Source organism: Monodelphis domestica, chromosome 2 (assembly GCF_027887165.1).
Source record: "Monodelphis domestica isolate mMonDom1 chromosome 2, mMonDom1.pri, whole genome shotgun sequence".
NCBI lineage: Eukaryota > Metazoa > Chordata > Mammalia > Didelphimorphia > Didelphidae > Monodelphis > Monodelphis domestica.
In genome coordinates, this window is record NC_077228.1 from 205,761,198 (window position 1) to 205,785,724 (window position 24,527).

General features: G+C 37.5%; 2 protein-coding genes across 3 annotated transcripts in view; one reads left to right on the plus strand and one right to left on the minus strand.

Moving 5' to 3' along the window:
* The window catches only part of WNT3 (Wnt family member 3), a 110,725-nt gene extending 103,650 nt beyond the window's left edge, over window positions 1-7,075 (plus strand). Inside the window, exon 5 of the mRNA XM_056817010.1 lies at window positions 1,798-7,075. The gene's annotated coding sequence lies outside the window, so the exon portion shown is untranslated. The remainder of the gene's footprint in view (window positions 1-1,797) is intronic.
* Window positions 7,076-7,265: 190 nt separating this feature from the next.
* NSF (N-ethylmaleimide sensitive factor, vesicle fusing ATPase) overlaps window positions 7,266-24,527 on the minus strand; it is a 217,494-nt gene continuing 200,232 nt past the window's right edge. The window contains exons 18-21 of one of the 2 annotated variants that reach the window (XM_007482500.2): window positions 21,150-21,284; window positions 19,519-19,632; window positions 9,597-9,655; window positions 7,266-8,949 (exon numbers count right to left, since the gene is read on the minus strand). In XM_007482500.2, coding sequence (XP_007482562.1) covers window positions 8,928-8,949; window positions 9,597-9,655; window positions 19,519-19,632; window positions 21,150-21,284 — 330 coding nt within the window. In that variant the 3' untranslated portion in view covers window positions 7,266-8,927. The remainder of the gene's footprint in view (window positions 8,950-9,596; window positions 9,656-19,518; window positions 19,633-21,149; window positions 21,285-24,527) is intronic. The other variant, XM_007482501.2, reaches the window with a different exon arrangement.

Below are 24,527 nucleotides of genomic sequence, written 5' to 3' on the forward strand. Positions count from 1 at the left end.
CCTGCCTAGAGTTCAGAGAGGTAAGGAGAACAATGGAAAAGGAAGATATCACTTGGGAGGAATGGGTCTTGGCAAAAATGGCTTTCAGGAGATTATAAAACAGAGTGGGAGACAGAAACTTGAGCCCATGGACTTTCTGGGAGTGAAAAAAATTGGTGGCCATTATTTTCAGTGCCTCTAATACTGTTCTAGCATCTTGTGTTAATCATGAACTTTACTTCAAGCAAAGATCTAAGCCCTGTTATTTATTTATAGGTGAGTGTGGAACAGTTATTAAAAGAGCTATGGACAAAGTTTCGTGGACCTAGTTTCTAGTCCCTAGGCTTTCCCCCACAGAGTGATAGCTATTTGTCACTCTGCAAGAGACTTTGGGCAAGTAGATTAAGATCTCTGACCCTCAGTTTCCTGATTCTTAAAGGGTGAGGTTCATGTCGTATAGTCTATGCAAAATATGATATGAATGTAAGATTCGACTACAGTGTTCTCATGGAAGAATGTCGAATTATTTCCTTTTGGTTAAGGCTGCTCCTGGCAGAAAAGTCCCATACTTTTAATGACCTTTTACCACATCACCTTTTCAAGTTTGCTTTAAGGCATGTTTGGGAGGCATTGCATCAAAAAAGCTAGACTGGTGTTGGGTCCCCATCTAAGATAATTCATCATGGAAACATTGATTGATCTCTTCCTCTCCTCTGAGAATGAGAAATTGCTGTTTAGGGAAGATAGACCAGATAACTAACTCCTCAGGCAGCCTCATCAGCATAGTCCCTTCCGAAGGAACTTTTTGATTTGAAAATCAAAAGCCGGGGGAAGACCGAAACATGACCCAGTAAACAGGACAGGGCTTGGGATTTCAAGAGAGAGGTGGGCTGAGCCCAGATAACTCTCAACATCAATGTTGGTCGAGTGAATTAATAAATGAACTTTAAACCAGTGCTGAGATATCTATTGTCACCGATGATGAATTACAGGCTTAGGTATACAGACTTGTTCCAAATCAGCCTTGCAAAGAATTATAAAACATTTTATTAGCTCACAAATCTTCCTGCCCTGCTAAAAGTGCATAGACAATAAAGAGAATCAAATCATTGCTCTTTAATACACATCCTGTAAAGCTGCTACTTGTCTAGGGCAAGTAGCTATTTGCTTTTCACCCTCATTCCCATCCTTGCACCGGTGACTAGGGATTCCACCGATACACCACCAGGCTTTGGATGGACAAGAGTCTGCTTGAATGGATGAAGGGTTGCTGCCATGGATGATGGGTGTATGTCCTGGAACTCTCACTCCTAATAGTCTGACCAACCCAACAGACATGTTTGCCAGCATAGACCCCTTCCATACTTGGCCTACTGGTTTCTTTGTTGCTTTGTTAGGGCTCATGTCTATAAAATCCTGTACTTTTTGAATCTTGCAGGCTGATGAGGAAAGCCCATTTGCTCTTTTGTCCTCAAAGCTATCAAATTTTTTTTAAACCCTTACTTTCTATTTTAGTGACATCTCAGAAGGGCAAGGGCTAGGCAAATGGGGTTAAGTGATTTGCTCAGGGTCACATAGCTAGGAAGTGTCTGAGGCCAGATTTGAACCCAGATCCTCTTGACTGTGCCATCTTGGTATTGGATCTTGTAAGCATTTTTTGCATGGAACTAAGAACCCTTAATGAACAGAGGTAAAACCACCATTAAGCTGAGAACATTAGAAATGGGAACAGAGAGAATAAACAAGTCTGTATTATTTTTCCACCTGGGAAGTGGGACCAGAGATACCCCTTTTCAATCTCTTTTTATTTTTTCAAAGGGCTCTAGAAGCAGGTGAAGCATGTGGCCGGGAGGATTGACCACAGTCCCACGGGAAGCCAGGATCTACAGCCAGGACCCATGCTCACAGCATCGGAGAGCATTGAACAAAACAGACTAATGCCAGATGCATGTGTGGTAAATTACCTGGACCTAACCCATCCAATGAATGGGACTTTTTCCTCCTTTCCTTTCCTCAAGATTTTCACCCTACTCTGGATGCTTTGTGTTTTGGTTTTTGTTTTTATTAAGAAGGGGCTCTCTCTTTGGTTCGCTACGGTCTGACAGGCACAGACCTCAGAGCTAATCTTTGCACATGTTAAGAGAAAATAAAAATTAAAAAAAAATGTCAACTCCAACAGGACAGGCCGAGCTGATCTAAGCTCTCTGCCTGATAACAGCAATCACTATTTTCAAACTGTTACTTGTGATGGGATTCCTCAGTGTCTATGAGGTGGGAATTATGAGGCAGGACAGCCTCCTGTGGTATCCACTTCTCTAACTGCTCCCATCTAAATTTGACATCCTTTTGCATGCTGGTGAAAAGCCGTAGGTTTAGCTGGGATAAAGTGGGAGGCTGGGCCAAGGCCATGCTGGAAGAGGCTTTTGAACTTTAAGTACCTGTTAAGCTGCCCAAATAGTAGCCACGCATTATTGTCTCATTTTTTCCTAAAGCCTGTTCGGTTTAAGAAGCATTTATGAACAATAGATGCAAAACCCAAAGCCCCCTTGTAAAGAGGCTTCGTCTAGAAATGCAGTCAAGTAATTTTTTTGTGAACCAGGAACATGGGCAAGGCTTGTTCACCAGCTCTAATGGAGTCTCACTGAAGTCTTAATGAGGCCATCCATCCATCCACCATCCACCATCCACCATCCATCCACCATCCACCATCCATCCATCCACCATCCATCCACCATCCACCCATCCATCCATCCATCCATCCATCCATCCATCCATCCATCCATCCATGATTTTTTGTTTTTAGTTGTAGGAATGAGAAGTATTTTTGTTTCCTCTGAAATAAGGATGATTCCCTGCCCCTCCCTCTAACTGCCCTTCCCTTTCTTTGACCCATATAAGGAAAATTGCAATCCAATGAAAAGCTCATCCATTCAGCTTTTCTTCCCCTTGTTTTTACTCAGAGATAGCACTCTGAACATATACTCATCATGCTGCCATTGATTTTGATATAATCCATTCAAGATAGGCCAGCTCAATTTTCTTGGTCCAAATTTTTGGGATGCACTTAAGTAGGACCAACTACCCAGCCTTGGGACAATTTCCTATCTCCTCTAGAAATCTATTAAAATCCAGACAAATGATTTTAATTTTTTGAAACTTTGACAAAAGTACATGGGAAGAGGATTCAGGGAAGAAAGAAGAAAGTTTACTTTCTATTTGAGCTACTATGTTCTTGGATCTGGGGTCAGGAGACAGAATTAGTAGCACTCTCCTTGTTCTCTAAGATAGTCTATGCCAAAACCTAGGAGCCTCGCATGCCAATTTTTAAGCTGCAAAAAAACCACTTCCACCTCCCCTGCCCTCCTTCCCCACCTCCTCCCTACAGAGCGTGATTGCTCCCTCCACTTCACCTAGACAGCGAGTGTTAAACCGAGGCAACTCAGCGATGCTTGCTATGAGTGATAAATATTTTAAAAGCAGCCTTTTCGTACCTATGTATTCTATATTAAAAGTGATAAAAAAAGTCATGTTTCCGGGGAGTATTCCAGTAGCTGACTTAATTATTTAATAATCTTACATTGATTACATTGTAATTATTCTTGCTGTAGTCAGGTATTAGTATCCGATGGAAATTTCCTACAAACCTGCTGTATCCAAAGTTTTGTAAAAAGTTGTAGAGGTTGTAGATCTTTTTGATTTTATATTCAAAAGAATTCTCTTTTTATAAATATTATTTATTATACAATGTATATACCTTTGAGTTAACTAAGATTATATATTATATAAATATATTATATATATATTTGGAGAAAATATATTTCATCATGCAGTTTTTTTTTTCTGTTAAGTCATTAAAGAGAAGGTAAACAAACTTAAAACTGACATGTGGTTACAGTCTGCGTACTTTACAGATGAACTCTCACAAGTCCAAAAAATATGAAATTCCAAACAGTTTTCTGGTCCCTGACCCCAGCTTGATGTAATTTCCCCTGCTCCTGTGGAAGAATATTCGAAACATAATTTCATATAGTTGAGTTTGAGCTACTACCAATGTAAAGTTACCAGAGGTAACCTTCTGCTTAAATAAACTCAAACTATATAATTTACAAGTTATAGAATTGGTAACATTGGGTACTGATTAAATTTTTGGAACCTGATATCATTTGTTTAAGGACTTTTCTGCTTAGACAGCATCGTACTTTAGATTAGCATCATCTTGTGCTAAAATGAAAATCTGTCACCTGATTTGTTTGTTTACATCAGATATTTTATTTCCTTCCAAAAAAATAAAAAAAAAGAAGAGCTGCATTTTGGGAATTTTCAGATCTTATCTGAAGCTGTTTTGGTTGGAAGTGAACTAGGTGAGAATTTGATGGCATAAAAAGGAGATCCAATTCTGGAAGTGCCATTGGTCTCGTCGCCAATTTAGTTCTTTCTTCACAAAGTTTTCAATTGATTGTTGATTGGAATTTTATGAGGAAAATTGTGGGGATATAGGATACGCTTTGTAGGCACCTCTGATAAAATTATTTCTATTTTGTAAAATAAGGAATGTTGGTATTTAGGATGTTCTGTAAAATGTCATTAATGGTAGTTTCCTCCAGGCCCCACCATAAGGAATGTAATAGAATGAAAATGTTGGCTGGTGAGTGGGGAATGGTATTCCAGGGCTCTTTAATTTCACAGAAAGCAGGCTCATTAACATTTCTAGATTGGCTTGGGCAATTTCCAGGGTGGTATATTTCTTTTTTGAAAAAACAAACATTCAAAGTCTTATTTTTATAATTCAGAATTGGGGATGTTTCTTCCAGTTTTTAGACTGAATTGCAAATTTCTACCTTTAACATATATAGCAACTCTCTCTTAAGTTCAAAAGTGCTTACATACTTATGTTATGCTATTTATTTACTTATCTTGCACTTTCTCTTATCAAATCACCTTTAGTATTTACACTACATCTGGATAGAGGATAGACTGTTTACCAGCATATTTCTAAAAGAGTTTGGAGAAAATATTTTTCCATTCTTTTGTAACTGACCCCTTTGCATATTTGGTGGTATATCAATTTTAAAAAAGCCTTTACCTTCTGTCTCTGATTCAAAACTGAGTATCAGTTCCAAGGCAGGAGGGAGTGGTAAGGGATAGGATTAAGTGACTTGCCCAAGGTCACCCAGCTAGGAGGTGCCCGAGGCCAAATTTGAACCCAGGATCTCCTGACTTCAGACCTGGCTCTTTTATCTACTGAGTCCCCTAGCTGCCCTTCGATATGTCAGTTTTGATCCATTTCAATCAGACATCATCTGGAGTACCGTGTCCTTCTAAGGTGGCACATCTCCCAGAGGACAACTTGATGGAGACTAAGCCATAGGAGGAAGGAGGTGAAGGGAATGGCAATGTTTAACTTGGAGCAGTGAAGACCCAGGATCAGGGGAGGGTGGGGGGAGGGTGTGAAGGGAACACGATAGCTGTCTTATTTGAAAGGCTGTCATCCGGGAGAGATTATGTTCTACGTAACCCCAGAGGGCAAAACTATCAGCAGTGTGTGGAAGTCAGATTTTATTTCGATAGAAGGAAAGTTTCTCAAGAACTGGAACTTTCCAAAGTGGAATGGGCAGGAGGTAGCTGGCCCCCCATTCCTTAGGGTCTTAATGTAGGGAGTGAATAACCACTCTGTGCGATCTATCTCTCTTATGGACTGATGAAAGGCCATTGACAAACCGTGGTATGCCCTGAGGAGATTCACCATGTCCTAGCAAGACAAGTCGAAAAGGAACTAAGGAATAGAATTTTCCTCATTTTACAAAAAGAATAACTTAGGAACAGTTTCATGGGTGTCAAAATAGCCACAAAATTTTAACAAAAAGCAAGGAAACAAGATTCTCAAGATAAAATGGAAGCTGATCAGGTCCTTTTCTAAATGGTTAACCTTAAGAGAAATTATGGCTGCCATTGTTGTTGGTTCTCTCTGCCGCCCGTCCCATTCTCCTTCCCAAGGAGCATTTTGCAGGGAGGGATGGGCATGGTACTCTTAGTCATCTTATGCTCCTGAAGCAATGCAGAACTGGGACTGTGTATCCTCTTGTAAGTTACATGCTATCGATGTTCATTTATAGGGACTCTTGTTGATCACAGAAGTGGTGTCTTGAATTTTCATGCTATCCTTGACATAGAGTTCTGCTCTCCCTCCCTCCCGCCCTCTCTCTCCCCCCCCCTTCCTCTCTCTGTCTGTCTGTCTGTCTGTCTCTGCCTCTCTCTCTCCCTCCCCTTCCCGCTCTGTCGTCTCTATCCGTCCGTCTCTGTCTCCTGACTTCCAGACCATGATCCTAACAATCCCTGAGAGAACACAAGAAGCCCAACCAAATATAAAGCATATATTAATGTCTGAACTAAAAGTGAAGGCTGAGGATTTAAAGGTTTGGGAAGCAGTGTGAATAGGGTAAGAAAAAGCATTCTCTGCTTTTGAAATTTTTAAGGAAATCTGAAAGAAATCACTTGCTGGTTATTCATCTAGGGAGGGAGATGGATCCAACTAGGCCACTGCTATTCTATCACTAAGCTGTATGTTGGCTAACTTCAGATTTTTAGTTGCCTGGTTCTTGCTTTTAAGTCATTCTTGGGATACGTTATCAAGCATATATTCAGACAACTCTACTCGGATTCCCAAGTGAGTGGATTCATTTCAGAGTCTTGGAGACTCCCCAGGGAGCTTCAGAGAGACGATTCCTAAAAAAGTGTTCAGGCTGTCCCGAGAACTCTAGATTAGGACTCAAGAGTTCTGGGATTGTCTGGATTCTAATTTGGTGACTGGGTGCTTCAGACTTACTCCGAGGGTGTTTAGGCTGAGAGATTCCATACCACAGGAAAATGCAAAACAAAGGAATAAAACAAAAACAAAAGCAAAATTTCAGAGGGACACCAAGACTTACTATGAAAAGAGCTGCAAAAAATCACAATGGGAATGCTTGATTTATGTGCTTCATAGAAGAATAGAGTTCTAATTAAGAATAATTTCCCTAACTTCATTACTGACTTATTGCATGGCTTCTGTACCCCAGTTTCCCAATGGGAAAAATAAAATAAAGCACTTGCAATTTTACTTGTAGTGCACCTTTTTTATATGTAACTTGTGACTGGTGGAAAAAAGGGTAACCACCCTTTCTAAATAGTCTTACTCTCTTCCCCTGTCCTCGGAACTGGAGTAGCTTCTGTTGTCTGTATCTTAGTTCTCTTCATAATAAAGCCAACAGATTATAAACTACTTGAGCAAAGTCATGAGGCTAACAAACTTTTCCAAGTCTATGTGCCATTTATTGCATCCATTCATTGGCATTAAATATAACATAGTTCTCAATATATTCTTGGACAAAAAGCACAATAAAAACATTTACCTCATTTAACCAGAGACATTAAGTTAATATAATATGTACTGATTTCCTGGAAAGAGGAGGTTGCAAGACCTTACACAGAGAGGGGTCACTGGTTACTGGCCACTGGAAATCAGAGTTTCACAGTATACATCACTTAAAATGAACAGAAGATGAAAACCCTGAAGAAAGCTGATGACGTGCATAAGTCTATGCTAAAAGTATACCCAGGAAGGCCTGGAGAATGGTTCGCTCTCCCACCAGGAGGACAAATGACAGAGACCCATGTCACGCTGCGATTGCAAGCTCCGGCAGCAGGCTGGCCAGGCTGCCATTAAGGTCTGTCATTCGATCTTAGATTGCTTGTCTTCCCGCTGAAGGTGGGGGTAGGGGAGAAAGCGGCATGCTCTACAAGCCTCATTACCAAATGAACTGACCTAATTAAACACATTCTAACTCAGTTACTGGAAAAGCCACCAAAAGAAATGAATGCCGATTGCCTTGTCCCTTTTGGAAGAACAGGTAGATGGTAACTGAAATTTGATGTACTTGTGAGAATGAGATCACAAGATTAAGGGGAAAAGGTCTTTTGGGATGTTTCGATGCACAACAGTGTCTTCCTTAGCTACTGCATAGCATAGATCAGCACTTTGGTTCCCAAGGAAGAAGGGTCAGACTATAACTTTTAAATTTTCTCACCAAGGAAAGGAAAGCTGCGGGACAGCGATAAACTTCTGAGGGTACTACGGACTCGGTGCGTTTAAAGCTGGACACTAATGAGCACAAGGAAGTTCCTGACTTTAAGGGCCTCTTTCTGCTTAGGGTACTACACTTTTCCACTTTTTCACTGGTTTTTAACAACAATGTAGAGTAGTGATAAGCTGAACTTCTCCAAACAAATCAAATAATATGAAGGGGAAGTTCTGTGTCTTCAACATGTTGCTGTTCTTGTAGTTATATTTTGCTCTCCCACCAGGAAAAATTTTCTGACTGCAGATTACAAACTTCATTTCTAATGACCAAAGAAAGAGCAAGTGAGAAATTCAGTTTCGTATGTGTTCGGCAAGGGTATGATGGGGAAGGGTTTTCTGGAAATCCATAATCTAATCTTTGTCTTTGACATCTACATACACCAATAATACATAGAGAATCACATCCCCTCCAGGGTACCACTCCTGCCCCACTTTCCTATTGTGATTTTGGTCTCACCTAAGCAAACTATGTGCTCACAATGCTCATTCCATTTACTGGTGGCACGCGGGGCAGGACACAAGAAATGTGTAACGTGAGAGTGAGTAGAGCACATTCCTTCCCCGCCTAAAAACTGAGTGAGAATGTCTTCTCTTAGTCTGCATGGAAATAGAAGCACGGCACTCAAGCAAACAATCACCTGCCACAAGAAACACCAGAGTATCTACGACAAGCAAAAGGAATGAGAATATATTGCACTAAACATGCAGACTGAGGGTGAGTGGAAGGTCGAGGTGCGTTTCCGTTAGTCCGGTGCCCTTCAATAAGATGTGTGGTGGTCCTCTTTGCCGTGGTCACTTCCCTTGGTCACTGAGCATGGTGGACGGTTCACATTCAATCATAGTCAAGGGGGTTACTGCAAAGGAACATCAAAAAAAGAATTACCAGGGAGACAGGTTGTCCCTTCCAAACGTGAACTGGTAAAAAAGTGTCTTTTGGAGCCTTCTCCTCCTATTATACACTGGCTACGGGACCAGCATTTCATAACGCAGTAAAACATATTCACTAATATGTACCATCAATTTTTACTGACAAGAAGTTTGGAGATGGAGGTTAAGGAAAATAGATCATCGGTACAACATCTATGCTTGGTTTTTGATCTCATCTACAATGGTAGTGACTAATTTGGAAAGGAAAAAAAATACAAAGACTTCCAAGTGTAGCTGAGAATTCAAATATGTGGACTCTATAGCAACTCTTAGAAACATGGATGCAGCAGGATTAAACAGAGTCAACTATCAAAATGTAAGCTGGTGGGGCAGCTGGGTAGCTCAGTGGATTGAGAGCCAGGCCTAGAGACAGAAGGTCCTAGGTTCAAATCTGGTCTCAGACACTTCCCAGCTGTGTGACCCTGGGCAAGTCACTTGACCCCCATTGCCTAGCCCTTACCACTCTTCTGCCTTGGAACCAATACACAGTATTGACTCCAAGACGGAAGGTGAGGGTTTAAATTAAGAAAAAAAAATGTAAGCTGGGTTGACAACTCTAAATGCATCTACTTACCCTCCTCCTTCTTCTTGTAAGAGTGCCAGGAATTTTCTCACACGGTATTCCGGATCCATCTGAATATAACAGGAAAGAGAAAGGATCCAGGTAAGCAGCATCCTCTAGTTAACCATAGACTTCCTTCCTTCTAATAGATGCCGTCACCCACACTTGGGGAGCCTTCAATTAGTGCTTGGACTGACTCACACGAGCACTTTATCAGCCTTTTTTCCATTAATGTGATTTATAAAAGATACGGAAGTCATTTGCAAAGAGAGCAGGGCCTCCGAAGGGAGCACCCGCATTCAGGGTTCTAACGGGGGGGGGGGGCACTGTTTTTACTGGTTTGGTTGCCCTTTTACACAAAGCCTATCAGGTGTTCCTAAGCCATTACCAGCATATGAAAAACATTACATGTTCATGAGCCATCTAGAAGTCACTTGGACAGGTGGCCATTTACAAAGAGCTCACATTAAATGCATTTCACAGCTAGGTGGTATGGGGGAGAGAGCCTCTGCCACTTACATGCTGTGTGACCCTGGGTAAGTCACTTAACTTCTGTTTGCCTCCTTTGTAATGAGAATAACAGCATCCACTTCCTAGGGTTGTTGTGAGGGTCAAATGTAAAATGCTTAGCTCACAGTACTGGGCATGTAGGAGGTACCACATAAATGCTTATTCCCTTCTCCCTTCTCTGTCACCTCATTCAGTCATTTTCAGCTGGGTCTGATTTCATGACTGCATTTGGGGTTTTCTTGGCAAAGATCCTGGGGTGGTTGGCCATTTCCTTCTCCAGTTCATTTCACAGATGAGGAAACTGAGGCAAACAAAGTGACTTGCTCAGGGTCACCTAGTGAATAGACTAGTAAGGCCAGATCTGAACTCAGAAAAATGAGTATTCCAGTCTCCACACCTAGCTGCTCCATCTCTGTCCCCTCGTCTAATGATTAAGAGCAGACTGGAGGAACTTGTAGTGAGAAAAGTCCCTTCAACCAAAGCGCAGGGTCAGATCAAAAGAAAAGCTAAATCTGAAACAAGTTTAAATGATAACAACTTAGTTACCAGTCCTGAAATTGATCAAAGTACTAAATAAAAGATTTATTAATAACTCAGTCATGACCAATACTTTCTCCTTTCTGGGTCTCAGATTGCCCACCTCAAAGAGGGTGTTGTATGTGAAATATACTAGGAGGGAGGCTGCTCGAATGCTTCAAGAAGAGAAGAAGTAAGACCTCTGATGATCAATTCTGTTACTCATCACTGGCTTTCCTTTTTCAAGCAGTATGAAGTAAAAATAAAGTTTCCCAGCACTTTTCACTTATACTGGCCCAGCAGAAATGGGAAATAATTTAGAAAACAATACTGTCAAAAATAATTTAAACTACTCAAAGATGAATTTGGAGTGTAAGAAACACACCTAACTTTTAAAAAATGTTCCCGGACAAGAGTCTGATTCCCAAGAGGGAACTCCCTTCCCTACAGGAATAGCTTTCAGATATTCGGTGCAGCTGTGGGTACATATGCAACTGAATTTCTTTTTAAGATCACTGACTTCTATCTCAGGAAACAAGAAAAAGTTTCAAATGCATCAGAGTTAAGAGGTTATACTACAAATGACCTAAGAAAAGTGTGAATCTTTAACAGTAGAGACATTTTTCTTCTTTGGGAATAAAACTACATGTGAATCAATTGTCAAGTTTTTAAAAAATGAAATTGGCTGCAACCCTGTTGTAGTCAGTACTTGCAGGTCTTTGCCCATTAAATATATTTAATATGTGTGAGCAATGACTTACTGACTTGCCTGTAGCTATGGAATTAAAAGTCAAGAGAAAGAGAGGAAAAAAGTAATCTAGATAAATGACTTTATTCCCTCAGGTGACATCTAGTCAGAGCAGATCCTCAGTACTGTGCAAGTTTTAACAGAATTGTGTATAGTGAACAGAGAGGTAACATGACTTATATTCTGCTAAACTACATGCCTCTTCACTTAGGCTCAGCCTCTCTTAAACAGATCTAAAGAGAATTCATTCAGCTGCACGAAATCCATTTGACATGAAGGGGTTCAAACTTAGAGGTCTATGAAATGTCAGTCGGATGAAGATTAGGTCCAAGTGCAACACTCTTCCTTTTACCCCACATACAGAAGAGGCATTAACTTGATCCCTGACTTGGAGGCATCAAAGGAAGAAGGTGGGGGTTGGGGAGAAGAGAGCAACATATTTTTCTCTATGCAATGATTTTTTTTGAAAGTAATGAGACTAAAAAATGAAGAATGCAGCTGAGTACTCTGACAGATTTATCTTTTCCAAGAAAAGCGCCAATACACCTGTATCTATACTTTTACCAAAAAGAATTTTGAGCAATGTGATTAGCCTATAATTTTAATTTACTGCTCAGACTATAAGTAAATCAATTTATTGAAAAACAGCCACATTGGTAGATTAATTCACCCTGCAAAGTTTAGGTTGCTTAGAACTATACATTTAAAGCAGTTTTACCAAGTTGGTGGGGTTTTTTTTCCCAATAATTTGTTTAGGAATTCTTTTCATTGAATGCATTCAATAGTTTTTTTAAAATCTATTTTTGTTGTGAAATATATTGAATGGAAAAGGCAATTTGAGATGCCATTCTGAAGATATAGCTGGGAAACTAGAAAGGACAGGTAACAAATTAGAAAGGAAATGTTGGCTGAACTCCCATTTAATACCTTCCAGAGTGAAAGAAAAAAAATTGACAAAGGCCAAAATTACGAGGAAATTTCTTTCCCTATAAACTTTGTGCCAGGACGAGGTTTGAGATAGTAAAGACCAAAGCTCCAGTTTCATTGGGGGAAGAGTTTGCATTGAATTTCATCTTTTCTGAGTAGGTAAAAGCCAGTCCAGAATATCCTCCACTTTAGCATGGTGTAGAAAGTGGAGTCTAGAAAAGAAGTACTGATGACTTTATGAAACTATTAAATCCTGGAACCATTTCATGGACCAATACCATTCTGGGAACCAGAACCCTGCAGCTCTGCTACTAACTTTGTGATCAAGAATAAACAAGTCACTTTACTTCTCTGGGTCTGTTTTCTCATTCATAAAATGAAGGGGATATATATATATATATATATATATATATATATATATATATATATATATATATATATATATATAATTCTTTCTTTCCTTCTTTTTTTTCTTAACTCAAAGATATTTTATTTTCCCAATTACATGTAATGATAATTTCCAACATGTTTTCCAAAATTATAAGATCTAATCCATCTCCCTCTCTCCGTTTCCTCCCCCTACTTCGAGTTGGTAAGCAATTTGATCTGGGTTATACATGTATCATCACGTGAAACACTTTCATATTGGTCAATGTTATAAGAGCACCTCCAGATTATTTCTGAAGTAATTTCCAATTTTTAAATGTTAGGATAATCTATGATTTGCCTAATTTTTCTTTCTACTTTGATTTTTCTCCTATCTCCTCTCCCCATGCCAAATAATTCTAGGCACTAGAGATGCCTGAGTGTCTGGGGTATGATATATCTAGATCCTGCAGGGTGGTAAAGACTGAGTTTTAGTGTTAGACACAAGGATGAACAACGTGCATAAAAAAATCATCAATTAAGAGAAATAAACTTATTCACATCGTTCATTTTAGGAAATTAGGAAAGTGAGATCCAAAGAGGAAAAACAACTTGCTTGAGGACACACCAGCAATGGCAAAGGGAGGCTTGGATCCTAGGTCTCCAATGCCTATATTCCTGCTGCCTTCACTATCCCATCATAACAACTATAGAGGATTGTTCAAATGTAAGAAATAAATGACAGTACACTCAAATAGCTGTTTTAAAGTAAGCACATGGAGACACTCAAAGATTTCCCTCTGAAGATGTTGAAGCATTCTATCTAACAATGAAGCATGAAAAAGTTTAAAAAAGTGATAGTTGTGAAGGAGAAAGTCTGAGGCAATAGAACAGCATTAAAATAACTACATGGTCAAAAGTACTAACTGAAGAGAATAAAAATAAAAAAAAAGAAATGGAGGAAAACTTCAAATCTAATAATCATAACCTTAAAGGAGAATATAATAAATAATACATTAGGAGGAAACAATAACAGGAAAATCCAACAAGCTGCTATATGCAAGAAACACAATTTTGAAAAATATTTAAATAGAGAATGAAAACAAATGGTTAGAACAAAATTGGTTTTCTACCAATTGAGGCCAAAAAAAGCCAATTATTCTGATGAGACTGACACAAAACTAAAAATTCAAATTGCCAAGAGAATTGATGACTAGAGAAATACTTTAAGGAGACATATGCAATGAGCAATATCAATATACAATGTATGTATCAAATGGCAAAGCATCTAAATTCATTATGTGAAAGATAACTGATGACAAAAATAAAAATGGATAAGTAATTATGAAAGGACAAATAGCAATACAATAACTGAAGGTCATTTTATTGTTCCTTTTTTGGAGCTGGATGATTTTAATAGAAAGATAAAAAGGAAAATAGAAAATAGAACAAATGTTGGAAAATTTAAGGAATGAAAGGCTTATGGCATTTTGTAAATGAGAGCATTAAAGAATATATATATTTCTTCTTTCCCTCATTCCTTCCTTTATTCCTTCCTTCAGGCTCACCTTCTGGCTGATAATGAGTATTGGTTCCAAGGTGGAAAAGTGATAAGAACTAGGCAATGGGGGTTAAGTAACTTGCCCAGGGTCACATGGGTAAGAAGTGTCTGGGGCTAGATTAGAACCCAGGGTCTCTTGATTCTGGACTTGGTTCTCTATCCACTAAATCTTAACATACTGCTCTTAATATACAAAATTTTCAACAACACACAATACTTTTACAAAAACAGATCACATGCTAGAGCAAAGAGAAATTATATATTTTTTTAAAAAAGAAAACAAAATCAGAAAATGTCAGTACCTAACAGACTGGCCCCACCCCTATAAGAATCTAGAGTTCTTTTTGAGCATTTTCTTAGACTAAAGCTATTATTAACCAATCAACAAACATTTATTCAGTGTCCACTATTAGCTATTATTGGTAATTTTGCACAAATGGATTTTCTTTTTTCTTTGATCTCTCTGATATGCTTAACAAGAGTATTGCTAAAACTAAAAGTATACAGTTTAGGGATTGATGAGGTACAGTTCTAGAATGTTTTCTAGAATAGCCATATAGTTCCCAGATCCATCACCATTTCATTGGGGAACAACCTTTCTATTTTTTTTTTTAACCAGTATCAAAACCTTTTAAAAATCATTGCTTTTTAGTATAATTTGAGGTCTAGTACAATTGGCCTCTCTCTTTACCTCTTTTTTTCTCCCTCATGATTTCTGTTGTATTCTTGTCTCTTTTTAAAAAATTAATCCAGATAGTTCGTTATTATTTTCTAGTTCATAAGATAATCTGATACTTTAACAGGTTTAGCACTGAGTAAATAAATTAATTTCAATGGTATTGTCACTGGTTATGTTGGCAAAACCCACTCATGAACAATTAATATCACTTCACTCATCTAGTACTGTTTATTTTTACAAAGGATATTTTATAGTTGTATTCACATAGTTCTGTGTCTTGGTAGATAGATTCACAAATATTTTATATATTCTGTACTGATTTTGAATGAAATTTTCCATTTCCATCTCTTCTTTTGGGTTTTGTTGGTAATATATAAACATGATGATGATTTATATGGATTTATTTTATATCCCACAACTTTCTTGAAATTATTATTTCACTTAATTTTTATGATTACTTTTAGGCTCTCTAAATAGATGATCATATCATCTGCAAAATCATTTTCTCTTCACATGTTCTTGATGTCTATTTCTTGTCTTACTGGACAGATAGCATCTCTAGTACTTATTTATTTATTTGAAAAAAAAAAAACACAACCCTTTACTTTGGTCATGAATTAATATTGTGTATTGGTTCCAAGGCAGAAGAGTGGTAAGGGCTAGACAATGGGGGTTAAGGGACTTACTTGCTCAGGGTCATACAGCTAGGAAGTGTCTAAGGCCAAATCTGAACCCAAGATTTCCCATCTCTGGGCCTATCCACTGAGCCACCTAGTTTCCCCTTCTGGTATTATTTTAAACAGTAGTGGTGAAAATGGACAGCCTTGTTTTTAAGCTTGATCTAGATAGAAAGGTGTCTAGCTTTTCTCTATTATATATAATATTGGTGTTTAATTTTAGACACTACTTACCATATTAAGGAAAAGGCAATTTATGTCTGCCTGCATTAACAAAAATAGGTATTGGATTATGTTTAAAATTTTTCTAGAATTTATTGATTTAATCACATGGTTTAAATTTTTTTTTTGCAATTAACATCATTAATATTTATTGTTTTCCTTTTATTAAACTCACTCTAATATCTAATATAAATATAAGGTAGTCATAGTGTATAATCATTTAAAATAAGTCATTGTATCCTCTTTGCTAATATGTTTGCATCAATGTTCATTTGGCTTCTAGTTTTCTTTCTCTACTTTTTTCCTCCATGGTTTAGGCATAAAAACCATATTTATATTGCAGAAAAAAGTTTGGAAGGATTTCTTCTTTTCCTATTTTTGAAATAATTTATAATACTGGAATTAGTTGTCCTTTGAATGTTTGAAAGAATTCACACAGAAATCCATCCAAATAAACCCATTTTTAACATCATGTTCATTTTCTTTTTCTAATATTGGATTACATAAATAATCTAAATATGTCTGCCTCAGCAGTTCATATTTTTATAAATATTTATCCATTTATCTAATTATTCATTTTGTTGGCATATAATTTTATTAAATTTTCCTTTAAATAGTTAGATGCTATGTCATTTTGGTGTATATATATATATATATAATTTGTGTATGTGTGTGTGTGTGTGTGTATTGATGTTACTGGTTTATTATCTATAAAATTTCCCTGCCTATCTCCTTAATCATGTTTCTTTTTACTCTTGTGTGACATTATGACTATTACCCTTGCTTTTCTGAATTTATTTGAAGTATGGCAGATCCTGCTCTGGCCCCTTATTTGAATTATGTCTTCTATTTCTAAAGGGAATCTTTATGTTTTAAGTGTGTTTCTTAGAATTTTATTATGGGTATTATAGGATATTTATTATAGAATGTTATTATGGATATATCTTATCCATTCTGCTATATTCTCATATTTTATGGATGAATTTATCCCATTTATGTTCATGAAGAGTATTAATTTTGCATTTTCTTCATTCCTGTCCTCTTGCTCCTTTCTCCCCTTTACAAAGAAGATGATGAAAGAGGATTTTGCATAATGCTAGTGACCTACAATTGAAGGCATCTTTCTGTTCTGCTTACTGTTTCTTCCCTTTACTTAAGCCCTTTATATTATATTATAGTCTCCCTTTCATGCTGTATCCTCTAATGTTGAAGTCTATGACTATTCCCTTCTTCATCTTGCCCTCCATCTCTCTCTGTTTCCAATGTACTTCCTTCATTGTATTCAGCATTTTGTTCTGTTTACTCATATCTCTAGTCTAATTTCTGAATTGGGGCTTTGTGTTTGGATGGGATTTTACTCCCTTCTTTACTCTTGCATGGTGGTTAGTTGGTTTTATATACAGTGGGGAAAAGACTAGTCCCTGTTTTCTACAGAATTATTGAGTTTTGGCTCCCTCTCTTAGTGATTTAACTTAGGTTTTGTTCTTGGATCCCTTTTTGTCTCATTCTACTTGTGCAGTTCCAAACCTGCATTTGGCTCTTGCTGTGAGCCTGAAAGGTTCCCACCCAGATGCTGTTGATAATGCTAGTAGTAGGCCTACTGGGAGACCCCAAATGATTTCTTTCCAAGATGCTACTGGGGCCCTTTCTACTTCTGTGGCTTGGATGTGGGTTTCCTAGGTTCCAAGTTACCTGGCGGCTATGTTGTCTGGATCTATTCCCTACAGTGCTTTAAGTGGGGCTGCTTGGACACTGAATTGCTGTGGAAGTGCACACTGTGCTGCCTAGTGCCAGCCTGGCCCCATCTCCTGCTGCTTCTCTGGCAAGTTGCCTAGGCACTGAAAACAACTTGGAGCTGGTCTTCATTCATGCTTTGGCTTCTGGTTATCTTGGCTTTTTTTTTTTTATTACAAGATTCTGCAAAATTCTGGATTTCCTTTGTGCAGTCCTGGATTGGATAGAAGAGTTTATAGCTATTTCTTTTTTTTTTTTAAACTCTTACCTTCCGTCTTGGAGTCAATACTGCATTGGCTCCAAGGCAGAAGAGTGGTAAGGGCTAGGCAATGGGGGTCAAGTGACTTGCCCAGGGTCACACAGCTGGGAAGTGTCTGAGGCCAGATTTGAACCCAGGACCTCCCGTCTCTAGGCCTGGATCTCAATCCACTGAGCCACCCAGCTGCCCCCACTATTTCTTTCTAATTTTGTTTATCATTATTCTTTCTACTGCATTTTCAGATTTGTTTTTAGGGTGTTGTAGATAATCTAGGTTTCTCAAGATCTTAACATGCCACCATCTTCCCACAATTCCAAGGACTCTTTTTTTTTTTTAAACCTTCACCTTCTGTTTTAGAATAGATACTAAGTATTGGCTTCTAGGCAGAAGAGCAGAAAGGGCTAGGCAACTGGAAAGGAAGACAGATTTGATCCTAGGTCCTCCCAATTCCAGACCTGGCTCTCAATCCATTGAGCCACCTAGTTGCCCCCTAAGGCCAAGTCAATATTCTCTTGGTGATACTCTAAGGTAGTGAATCATAGAATATCACAACTCTGAAGAATCCAAATTGGAAGTCACTAAAGGAAAACAGAAAGACAAATGGGGTTAGAAAAGGGCTAAAGCATACTTTTGTCACAGAACTGTACATAAGAAGCCATGTGGAAGAGTTAAAAGAAACTTTAAGAAAGAGAGATGGTCATATATAGCAGTATAGGGAATAATTGAGAAGACATTCTTCATGCTACACTGGAACTTTTATAATATAAGAAGTCCTGGAGGAAGGCCTTCAGCATGGTAGGTGGAGCCTCCTTTGGAAAATTAATAAAAGAAGATATAGATGTATTATGTCTTCTATTTCTAAAGGGAATATTCACACTAGGGTATTTATAAATTCTTTGACATATTGATGTATACCTTAGACAGTACTATTTTTGTTTTTGTTTTTGTTTTTAAACTAAAATAAGCCTGTTAGAAGGAATAATGAATTGGATATAGGATAAACATCTAGATAAGGTAGATTAGGGTCAGAAGGTAGAAAAATAATTCCAGAAAGAGGGAAAATTGAACATTGATGGTAAAAATAGAAAGGGAATCAAGAAATTTCATGTTTACTTTAGGACTGGCCCTAGTCAAAATAATTTCTAGTATCTTTGCTTGTAGAGGCTTGACCTTTAATACACTAATGTATATGTGGCAGGGGCAAAGATGCTGAATGATTTAAGATATTGAAGATAACTACACATTTGAGACATTTTTTTATATTAAAGTATAAAGACTTAAACTATAATGTGGTGTGGTGTGGGACAGTAGACAACAAGCCAGGAGAGACTGGATTTCCAAGCTCTGCTCTATAACTCATTTGCTTCTGACAGGCAAGTCATTTCCTATCCCTGGAGCTTGGGTTCCTTATATGTGAAATAAGGGAGTTGGAGAAGATGCTGTCTTCTGCCTTCCAGCTCTAAGCCAAAGACAGAAATAAGTGAAGCTCCTTGAGGCTCAAATTTCCTCACTTTTACAATGAAGAGGCTTGGCTAGATCATGTCTAAGATCCCTTTCAGTTCTAAAGTTCCATATCCATTTGAACAAAAAGGAAAAGGTAATCATCAGATTATATTTCACAATTTTGGAAGCAAACAACTATATTACACATGAATTGAGGAGTAAGAGAATGATATTGTTAGCTTGCTAAAATTAAACATTTATAAAATAAAATAATAAATCCAATGACTCTTACTTGTAGTGACATCTCAATCAGCATTAGTAATTTCTTGATTCCAATCCAGACATTCTGCCCCTTGACTTGCTGAGCAATAGTGCTACGTTCTTTATCTTTGAAGTTACCCAAAAGCTAGGAAAAAGAAAACAAATATTTAAATAGCATCTACAACCCACAATAAAAGCATAGTTAATTCTAAAATTCATCCTTATGAAATTAATTAGAATTACTTTATTGATATTTTAATTGCTATGGCCTTCTCATAGTATATTAAACTTTGATCTCACTTTTTACATTAAGTTATCATCCTGAAAAAATATTTCTTTTAAACAGAAGTTGGTATCATTTTACTAAAGGCTGTATATCTACAGAAAAAAATTTAAAGATAAACATTTATAATGGTGAAAAACTCAGCTTTTACTTCAAGAAGCATGCTGCATGTATCATAATATAATAAAATGGTGTTTCAATCCCCTATAGAAGTCCTCCAAAAAAAATAAAGGGAAAATATACTTATTCCTCAAACATTAAAGGCACACAAAGTAAAAAAGTCCAATTGTACAATTGCCATTTTATTGGGATTTCTCATTTTCAGGATTTTTACAGTGTAATAATAATACTATATAATGTCATAATGGTCATTCCATTCAAGTATTTAGTAGAATTCACTACTACAAGCTACAATGATCACACAGAGAAACTTTTAACTAATTAATCAATCAACAAACATTAATCAAGTGCTTACTATGTGTCAGGTATTGTGTTAGTAGACTGGGACAAAAGATAAAAAGTCCCTTCTCTGACATTCAAGCTCTTTGCCACCAGGTCACTATAATCAGTGAAATCACTTAATAGATACTTACTGTATCTATTGATACAGTACTCTTGATAAAGTAAAAATAGGGGTATGTAAGTAGCACAGTAGATAAAGCACCAGATCTGGGGTTGAGAGAACCTGGGTTCAAATCTGGCATCAGACACTAATCTTAGCTGAGTGATCCTGGGTAAGTCACTTAACTCTGATTGTCTAGCCCTTGCTGCTCTTCTGTTTTAGAACCGATACCAGATAAGAAGGTAAGGGCTTAAAAACAAAACAAAACAAAAAACCCATAATAGGTAAAATAAAGACAACTAACTTAGGGTTAGGTTCAAGGACTTTGGAATATCCACTGAAATTTAAATATTTAAAAATTTAAATAGCAATGGACTTTACAAAGGGCCTCGAGTCATTTTTCTTCTGCAATGTCTATGAAATTTTGCATTTGTTTCTGTAAAAATGCCTTATATTGGAAACACAAATGACAATATAGATTCTAATTATGTGCAGGCAAATATGTTAAAAGCAAACACAAATGTTCTAGGTAATTTATGCTTCATGATCTATGCTTCTTTCTCCACATAACTTATTAGCATGCCACCATGTTGTGCACCGGATAATCCAGCAGTAGGCGATGAATTTGCATCTATTTGTTTTTCCTCCTTTTCAGGCAAAATGTATCCTTATTAGCATACTTTTCTATGTGTTGAATCATAACTGAAAGAAGTTACCAGGTTTCCTATTACTAATTTATTTACAATTGCATAGTCTTCTGTCAGAAAAGCAAATTTCAGAGATAGAATGTATAGATCAATTCATTATTTATTATCACCTCCAAAGCCTCCATCAGTTGTTCTCCTGTGGCAATGTTAGGCACGTGAATTGTGGTACTAAAAGCATTAAGCATTTCCATTTCCTGCAGGACATCTTTGCGACTGGTGGTACCAATGATGAGAAGCTTGCGCCCCTGACCATAAGAAGAAAATATTTGAAAACTTAAAGAATTCATCTTAGGAACACTAAAAGAGAAGAAAATTATGCATTAAACCTATTCATTTAATCCATGATATAAAAATGAATAGAGAAAGAAAAATAATATATTCAGAATTTTCTGCATTAAACAATGAGAAAAGTCATTAATGATAAGATTTAGAATAAAATGAGGGCAGTGTATACAGAGCTCTCTCTCCAGTCAAAACAAGGAACAAAATCAGGAAACTATAAAGCGGCAATGGCAATATACCAGGTATCCCCAAAGAATCAATGCAGTTTTAAGTTTTAATAACTTAGTGATTTCATCAGTTTGGAGTATTCCCTCAACCAACATAGTCTGCAACACTATTGAACAAAAATTTCATCCTGTGGTTAACTTGGTGATGAGCATCTCTAAACATTGGTCCTCTGATGAAAGGCCTTCAATTTATGATTGAATCCATCTGTAAAGACTTTGTAGCCTAGTGTAACTTGACAAAAGAGTTTGTGTTCCATTTGTACAGCCTTTCAGAGCCCATGATGGCAGATAAAAAGGAGATAAATCTATCCCTATTTGTTAATGATATGATGATATATACTTGGAACATCCCATAGGGAATTAGCAAAGATAGAACTCAAGACAATAGCCCCAGTAAAGTTGCATCCTTAAAGTCACTCACATAATAACAAAACTCAAAAGGTAACAGAAAGAAATCACATTACAAATAACTACAAACTTCATAAAATATCTGGAGATCAATCTACTGAAACACTCAGAAAAGTTATATAGATCCATTACAAAGTATCCCTTTAAAGAAATGAAAAAAACAGCTGGAGTAAAAGTCGGTACTCATGGCTGGGTCATGTCAATATTAAAAAATTAAATGGCAATATTAGCAAAGTGAACTTACACTTTTAATGCTATATCAATCAAATTATTGAAGGGATACTTTTATTACTTGATATTGAAATTCCATGGAGAAACAAAAGAGCCAACCTATCGAGGCAAATGATAAAAAGAGGTAGAGTCAGAGAGGGAATAGCACTTCTAGACCTCAAAATATACTGTGAAGCAGCAGTCATCAAAACCATCTGGTACTAGTTAAGAAAGAATTGGGGGGGGGGAGAAATGGAAGAGTTAATAAGGGAGTATTAAAAACAATGGAATTCAACAACCTAGTATTTGATAAAGTGTAAAACAAATTATTTAGGAGGCGGAGTCTAGATGGCAGATTAGAAGCAGCAGACGTTCAGACCTCTGAAACCCCTTCCTTACCGATCACAAACTGAATGCTCCTAGGGCACTGAAAATCAAACCTAACAGCAGGACAGAGCCAAGGAACCCTCCTGCTGGACTCAACCCAAAAGGTACACTCCCCAAAAGCAAGAATCCAAGAACACGTGGGTTTAAGAGGAAGGTAGAAGGAAGGACCCAGGACCCCCCCCCCCCCCCCTAGAGCACTAAGCCTTCAGCGGTAGTGGGAACCTCTGGGCAGGCAAAGGCACTGGTTTGGAGGGAGTACCTTGCAGGCAGAGCTGTGCCAGGCTCAGAGTGTCAAACATAGGTGGTGGGGAAGGAGCTGGAGAGGTAGCATAGAGCAGACAGCCTGGTCACAGCAGCTGAGACCCTCCATATTGCTCCAGTCTTCCAGGAGGTTTTGGCCTCAGGGCACATCCAGATCAAACCAGCTGAACTTAATCCCATTAAAAGTCTTCAGAGGTCAGGGAAGCCCAAACTCCAACACTCCTCCCTCACAGACTGCTGGACTTTTATTTAATCCAATCAAAAACCTCCAGAGGACGAGGAAGCTCAAACTCCAACACCCCTCCCCCGCAGACTGCAGGAAGAGATTTTTTTGTCAAAGCTCCAAGAGGGGAGACTGACAGAAACCCCCAAAACAAAAAAAAATGAGAGGAGCAAGAACAAAGACAATACTGGGAGCAAAGAAGGGGGGTAAATATGAGCAAACAACAGAAAAAGAAGAAAGAAATTATAATAGACAGCTTCTGTACAGGCAACGAGCAAAGAGCAAAAGGATCAGAGGGGGAGGGATCAGCAAACGATAAATCAGAAATCCCAATGAACTGGATATAGGCTTTGGAAGAACTCAATATGCAATTCAAAACACAATTAAGAGAGGCTGAAGACAATGGGAAAAAGAAATAAAAAACTAAGATAATTCATCTGGAAACAGAAAATAGTGTCTTGAAAGCCAAAATCAACCAGCTTGAAAATGAGGCAAAGAAGAGGAAAGATGAGGCAAAGAGGATGAAAGATGACCTCCAAAGAAAATCTGACCATAAGGAGAAGGATGACCAAAAAGCTAAGGATGAAATTCAGTCTTTAAGAACCAAAATACAATAACTAGAATTAAGTGACCTCATAAGTCTGCAGGACACTATAAAATAAAACCAAAAGAATGAAAAAAATTGAGAAAAATATGAAACATCTCATTCATACAACAGAAGATTTAGAAAATCATTCGAGGAAAGACAATTTAAAAATCATTGGTCTACCAGAAGACCATGACAAAAGAAAAAGCCTGGACATAATACTACACAAAATTATTGAAGAAAACTGCTCCGATATTCTAGAACAAGAGGGAAAAGTGGAGATTGAAAGAATCCACAGATCATCTCCTGTACTTAATCCCCAACTGACAACACCCAGGAATGTTATAGCCAAATTCATGAACTATCAGACCAAAGAAAAAATATTACAAGCTGCCAATAAGAAGTCATTCAGATACCATGGAACCACAGGGAGGATAACACAGGATCTAGCTGCATCTACACTGAAGGATCAAAAGGTATGGAATATGATATTCCGGAAAGCAAGGGAACTAGGTCTACAACCAAGAATCACTACCCAGCAAAACTGACTATATTCTTACAGGGGAAAGTATGATCACTCAACAAAATAGAAAAATTCCAAGAATTTGTAAAGAAAAAACCAGACCTGAACAGAAAACTTGATGTCCAAGCACAGAACTCAAGAGAATCATCAAAAGGTAATTTAAAAAGAGGGAAAAAAGAAAACCAAAAGAACAAAAAAATTTTTTAACAGACTCAATAAGTTGAAATGATATGTATTCCTATAAGAAAACAGGTAATGGGTATCTCTTCAAATAACTGTTGTTATTTGTGATAACTGTTGTTATCACCTGGGCAACTAGAAGAATTACACTTAGAGGGAACAGTGACAAACTGTATAGGATGAAATAACAAGGTATAAATA